Source organism: Cherax quadricarinatus, chromosome 15, assembly GCF_038502225.1.
Source record: "Cherax quadricarinatus isolate ZL_2023a chromosome 15, ASM3850222v1, whole genome shotgun sequence".
Classification (NCBI taxonomy): domain Eukaryota; kingdom Metazoa; phylum Arthropoda; class Malacostraca; order Decapoda; family Parastacidae; genus Cherax; species Cherax quadricarinatus.
Window position 1 is genome coordinate 5,826,792 of NC_091306.1, and position 7,163 is coordinate 5,833,954.

The 7,163-nt window shown below is 39.5% G+C and overlaps 1 protein-coding gene across 50 annotated transcripts in view; it reads right to left on the bottom strand.

Moving 5' to 3' along the window:
* The window catches only part of LOC128692140 (trichohyalin), a 219,903-nt gene that overhangs the window by 156,325 nt on the left and 56,415 nt on the right, over window positions 1–7,163 (bottom strand). For 46 of the 50 annotated variants that reach the window (XM_053781172.2, XM_053781183.2, XM_053781167.2 and 43 more), the window contains 2 exons: window positions 5,929–6,048; window positions 3,632–3,718 (listed from right to left, as the gene is read on the bottom strand). The exons of the other annotated variants lie outside the window; for them this stretch is intronic. In XM_053781172.2, coding sequence (XP_053637147.2) covers window positions 3,632–3,718; window positions 5,929–6,048 — 207 coding nt within the window. The remainder of the gene's footprint in view (window positions 1–3,631; window positions 3,719–5,928; window positions 6,049–7,163) is intronic. 50 annotated transcript variants of the gene reach the window in all.

The following is a 7,163-nucleotide window of genomic DNA, read 5'->3' on the forward strand; positions in this document are numbered from 1 at the left end:
GTTATGTTCTTGTAGACTTCCTGTGGGTTTTATAGCACAATCTCACAATACTGTCACACTGTAGCTAGAAGAGTTGAAAACAAGTTTCACTGATCTATAGTGTTGACCTGGAGAGAGTTCTGGGGGTCAACGCCCCTGCGGCCCGGTCTGTGACCAGGCCTCATGGTGGATCAGCGCCTGATCAACAGGCTGTTACTGCTGGCTGCACGCAATCCAACGTACGAGCCTCAGCCTGGCTGGTCAGGTACCGACTTTAGGTGCTTGTCCAGTGCCTGTTTGAAGGCAGCCAGGGGTCTATTGGTAATCCCCCTTATGTATGCTGGGAGGCAGTTGAACAGTCTCGGGCCCCTGACACTTATGTAGGTTGTCAGGACATTAAAATCTGTGACTAGTGAAGACTCACTAGCCACTCATCTGAAGCTGATTTCTTCATTTCTTGCTACAATAAACTGAAATTTAGAATGGCAGCTACACCTAATGCAATATAAATTGGAAAAAAAAAATGTTAGGAAATTGGTTTATTTATTTATTTATTTATTATCACACCGGCCGATTCCCACCAAGGCAGGGTGGCCCGAAAAAGAAAAACTTTCACCATCATTCACTCCATCACTGTCTTGCCAGAAGGGTGCTTTACACTACAGTTTTTAAACTGCAACATTAACACCCCTCCTTCAGAGTGCAGGCACTGTACTTCCCATCTCCAGGACTCAAGTCCGGCCTGCCGGTTTCCCTGAATCCCTTCATAAATGTTACTTTGCTCACACTCCAACAGCACGTCAAGTATTAAAAACCATTTGTCTCCATTCACTCCTATCAAACACGCTCAAGCATGCCTGCTGGAAGTCCAAGCCCCTCGCACACAAAACCTCCTTTACCCCCTCCCTCCAACCCTTCCTAGGCCGACCCCTACCCCGCCTTCCTTCCACTACAGACTGATACACTCTTGAAGTCATTCTGTTTCGCTCCATTCTCTCTACATGTCCGAACCACCTCAACAACCCTTCCTCAGCCCTCTGGACAACAGTTTTGGTAATCCCGCACCTCCTCCTAACTTCCAAACTACGAATTCTCTGCATTATATTCACACCACACATTGCCCTCAGACATGACATCTCCACTGCCTCCAGCCTTCTCCTCGCTGCAACATTCATCACCCACGCTTCACACCCATATAAGAGCGTTGGTAAAACTATACTCTCATACATTCCCCTCTTTGCCTCCAAGGACAAAGTTCTTTGTCTCCATTGGTTTATACAATACTATATAGGTACTGAAAAATGATCTCTCAATTGCTGCTAATGACTGCAATCCATAAAAAATTGAGTGTGAAAAATAATTGGTCTACACATGAAAAACAATACATTTCACTGCAGCAGATCTGTGCAGATGTATTGTCATAATTCTGTTAGCTATCACAAATGTTGGGGAATGTATGTGTTCCAGTTTTTAATATACAGGATATTCTTAAATTTAATAAATTGGCTAAGAAACTTTGTTCATCACAAAAATCATTCACCTACCAGTACTGTCAATATTTATCCAACAGCTAGTGCTAACTTGAGATGTTTCCTTTAGAATTAATATGTAGCAAGAAAATATATTTCTTATTCACAAATAAACAGTACTGTATTGAACTTCAATAAGATTACAGAAGGGAGAGATCTGTGATGGTGTCTGTCACTGTCAGGTTTCTAACTTATAGCTAGGGTAATTGTGATGGCACGAGACAATGAGTGGATGGTAGCCAGTGTACATGATAACACAGTTATCATTGAGTGGGAAGCCCTTTATCCATACAGTATCTTATCTAGCACGTGGCACAATAAAATGGATCAAATAGGACACAATGTACTGTAATCATCACAAGATTCCATGAAATTTACATAATGTTCACTGGCTAAAAGCATGGCACTATGGGTAATGCATATGTTACTTTGTCAGTCAAGTTAAGCACTACTGCATCTGGACAGCAACTGGATGGGTGACAGTACGAACACAGCTTAGGTCCTGTCGTATATAACACAGTCAAGTACATGTTTCTCCTCACAACATGGTTTACCTATACTTATCCTCTCCTTCAAAAGGTACTATTTGATGCTAGTGCAGGGCTCTTGATCCGAGGATCAAACCTGACTACCTTCCATCCCCCAGGTGCTATACTCACCCTTACAGGTTTAGTGCCCCCTGTGAATATAATTTGCTGTGCTTATCCTTAGTCTGACTCAAAAGACCATTTGCAAAGAAAACTTTTCTTAAATGAGGATAATTGTACCAGAAATCTACTTGTGAAAATAAATATTAATATTGTTATTGACAGAAGAGTCTGTCTAATCACAATGATAATGTTAAGAAAGAAAAAGAGTTATAATATATTCTGAATTATTATTATTCCTTGTAATACTGGGTTATGATTCATTTTTATTTTACCATGAATAAATATGATACCAGATGTACTTGCAGCTTTTTATCATCCCTTTTTTGTTACACATTACTTTTTTAGCATTTATCTATTTAATAGCTTGATCAAACAAGCCTGCCAGGTGTGGTGCACATGTTGGACTGTGTGCAACCAACAGCCTGGTTAATCAGGTCATCCACAGAAGACTTAGTCTGGAACTGGACAGCAAAGGTCTTGACCCTAAAATACACTCCAAGTAACCAAATGCTGGATAATCAATGATTCTGCTGTATTTTTCAACTTGCCATTTTGAATGGAATGCACAGTTGTGTATGTGGCACTTCAGATGATCAGAGGAGTGTCAGAGTGTGCCAGTATTAGTACTGCAATACATTACTTGCTTTGTAGTTATATTCACTTAAATTCTAGACTTCAATACTATTCATTTTGGAGCCAAGAATTATGAGTTTGGTGAATATTTTTTGTGCAGTTCTTATGCCTCACTATTTCCAAGAACTTCCACTACCCTGGAGATAAGCCATGCTCACCCAGGAAGAACCTTTACTTTTCATATACCTTTAATGTGTTTGAAAAGTTTTTCAACTACCGGAAACCAACCCTGACTGGGCCACGCTTGTCTGCTGATCAATCATGCTGTTGCTGCTGGTGGCCAGCTGGCCCACATATCCATCACAGCTTGGCTAATCTTGGCGGAGATGAGCCATGCTCTTATAACACCAGTTGATATCACTGTCATTTAGCGTGACAGCTGGATTTACAATGGTGTCTCATCTTATGGGCTAAGTCTTTACATTTATCTGAATACAGTATTTAGTGTCAGTGGTGATCCTTTCCCCCTCCCATCACATAACTCAAAGCGTAGCAATGGGCACAAGCCATTAATGGAAACAATAGCCTCTACCCCAATCTAGTGTCTCCATGGGTGTCTGAGGCTGACCTATACTGTATACTTTTTCTTCTAAATAATTTTCAAATGATTTCAAGATTAAATATGTTTCAATACCAATCAGTGCACAATTGTAAGAGTTAACATCATTCCTACAAACATAAAAGTTTTGTCAAAAATGCTGAGAATTTACTGGATTAAATTTGCTGCTGTGAATGTTGAGTAAACTAGAAGTAATTTATTAATGATGATAGCTGATTATGAATGATGGGGAAAATGTTAATTAAAATATCAGTATGATTGTAATCCTAGGGGTTACTTACCAGCGATCGCAACGAGATTGGTGCAATATCATCAGGACGACTGGAAGGTGTTGTAGTTTGAGGATGTGGTGAAGAATATGTGTCAACCTGTAATGCATCACATCTATGATAACAGTTTTGCGAATATTTTAAATTACATTAAATTTGAATAAATTTAAAACATGATTTTCGGAATTAGGTCCCATGGATCTATTAACCCTTAAACTGTCCAAACGTAGATCTACGTTTTTTCAACATTTCAAAGTATGTAAAAAAAGTAGAAATTTTTTTTTTTTACATTTGAAAAAGTAAAAAAACTTTGATCTATTTTTTTTTTTGTTATATTTGAAAATATATAAAAAATATGTAGATCTACTTTTGGAGCACTATGCATGTGAACGTAGATCTGCTTGGACAGTTTAAGGGTTAAGTACGATTAGTACAATAAGTACGATTAAGTCCTATTGACCTAATAAGTACAATAATAAAAAATCCCTTTATTTCAAGGACTATAAATCTGTTACTTGTGGTAAGGATTTGGTGACAACACCAAACGATGCTTCAGGATAACCCTTTGTATCCTGTGCTGAAAATTTGTTTAGTCAAATATTTTGTCTACTGTATTTGAGTTTATATTAATTTATAATCATTCTGTCTGAAATGCTATTCCATTGAATTCAGTTGTGCATGTGCATGCACAGACTCACACGCACACGCGAGCACACACACACACAGCAGGGTTCCACAGGGGCCAGTCCAAGGACCTGTGCTGTTTTTGGTACATGTAAATGACATAACGGAAGGGACAAACTCAAAGTGTCCTTCTTTGCAGATGATGTGAAGTTAATGAGGAGAATTAAATCAGTTGAGGATCAAGCAGGACTATGAAGAGTCCTGGACGAACTACAAGCCTGGTCCAGCAACTGGTCACTTGAATTTAACCCCGCCAGATGCAAAATCATGAAGATCATGGAAGGGCAAAGAAGACCATGGACAGAATATAGTTTAGGTGAACAAAAACTGCAAACCTCATTCAAGGAAAAAGATCTTGGGGTGAGTATAATACCGAGCACATCTCCTGAGGCACACATCAATCGGATAACTGCTGCAGTATACGGGCGTCTGGCAAACCTAAGACTAGCGTTCCGATACCTCAGTAAAGAATTGTTCAAGACTCTGTACACCATATATATCAGGCCCATATTGGAGTATGCAGCACCAGTTTAAAATCCACACCTGGTCAAGCACGTCAAGAATTTAAAGAAAGTGCAAAGATTTGCAATGAAACTAGTCCCAAAGCTAAGGGGATTGTCCTACAAAGAAAGGTTAAGGGAAATCGGCCTGATGACACTGGAGGACAGGAGGGTCAGGGGAGACATGATAATGACATAAAATACTGCGAGGAATTGACAAGGTGGACAAAGACAGGATGGTCTAGAGATGGGACACAGAAACAAGGGGTCACAATTGGAAGCTGAAGGCTCCTACGAGCCAAAGAGACATTAGAAGTATTTCTTCAGTCATAGATTTGTCAGGAAGTGGAAAAGCCTAGAAAGCAATGTAGTGGAGGCAGGAACCATACATAGTTTTTAAGACAAGGTTTGATAAAGCTCATGGAGCAGGGAGAGAGAGGACCCAGTAGCAATCAGTGAAGAGGCAGGGCCAGGAGCTATGACTTGACTCCTGCAACAACAAACAAGTGAGCACAAATAGGTGAGTACACACACACACACATACAGACATATGCATGTATGCACACACATACGTCCACTTACGCACGCACAAAAAATATTAATTTTTAGAGCTAGACGTCATAAGAGTGAAACTTGAAGGGTATACTAAAGACAAGAAGCAACCAGCAACAAGTGTTAAATGATTTATCTGAGTATAACATAAGGGTCATATCGATTTAACTCAATAACTAAAATAATTATCACAAGAAAACATTATGCATGAATTTTTCTAAATGCAAATAAACTGTATAAAAGGTTTTAAAAGTTTACATGAAAGTTTATTTACTGATTCTGATACAATATTATAGAGATAATATAATAATGTTGGTGTTAGAAAGCCAGTAATGAGTATATTAGAGATCTTCAGCAAACTTAGCCTGACTAGACACAGGGTATATACACAGAGGTATATTTCTCTCAGTGTATATGTATAATGAGATTTTACTTTTATGCCTATTTTAGGGATTAAAATATTCTTGTCTGGTGGTGAACAGGTTACGCTGCAACCTTAAATGACCCTCATGCAGGCGATAGGCTTTAAACCCTATTAATCAATCAGCCTGGCTAGAATGATTTAGAACTTACCAGACTACTGATATTAACACTCGAGTTGAGGTCAGCCTTGATGTCTGGTTTTGTGTTGCTCTTATAAGTGTTCGTTGAGTGAAGACCCTTCTCTTGTGCAGCACTCAAGTATGACACTCTCTGAGGGTAACATTAACATTACTTTCCAGTCATCTACGTAAGCTTTTCCATAAAAAAAAAAGTCATAATATTTTCTAAATACAACTAAGGATGGATAAGATCAAATAAAATTGAAAGACAAGCTGTAAAATAAAATTATATGAATTGCAATAAGAATAAATAGCAAGACTGAAGAAAGAACACAAAATAATAAAAACAAAAAGTATGTGATGTATGTGAAGAAGTAAAGAAAGGTTTGCCGACAACTTGAGGGTCGAGATGTTTGTAAGCCCCCCCCCCCTTCTACACACATACACACACACAAAACCAGCTTAGAAGTAAGGCCACAAGCTGTGAATCGACCCCTACAACCACAAGTAGGCGAGTACACTCATACGCATGCATGCTCACACACTGGGGAGAGAGGACCTAGTAGCGGTCGGTGAAGAGGCGAGGCCAGGAGCTGAGTCTCGACCCCTGCAACCACAATTAGGCGAGTACAATTAGGCGAGTACTAGAGGTTCATGAGTGACATCTAGTGAATCTGTGGAAAGAATGAGAGACTGTCTCAAAGACTCCACTGTGATTCTTTCATTCACTGAAGGAGCCAGATAGTGGCATGCTCTTTCAGTCTCCCCCCCTCAAGGAAGGTTCCTTGAAGTTGGTGAGGGGCTCTTGATTTAGGGAATTGGATCTGTTCTCCAGTTCCCCGAATTAAGCCTGAATGCCTTCCACATCCCCCCCCCCCAGGCGCTGTATAATCCTCTGGGTTTAGCGCTTCCCCTCGATTATAATAATAATCTTTCAGTCTCCCTAAGTACGTTTATTTAGGTACAAGTACAGCTGTCATACATAGTAACATATGTACATTACCTAGGATAACCAAAAAAGTCAAAGTTATTTATTTCTATTGGGGTCCTAACCAGACCAACTTTTCCTAAGACCACAAAAATTCCCTGTGGAGTAATTAGGAATAGCCTGCTGGGTATCCCTAATTACTCCACAGACACTCTCCCACTAAATTATTATTTGGACTTAACCATGATGCATAAATTATTGCTGAACACTAGTGCATATATGAGAGTGTATTGGCAGACCAACCCAGACTATGATCTTACCTGCCATAGATCAGAGAG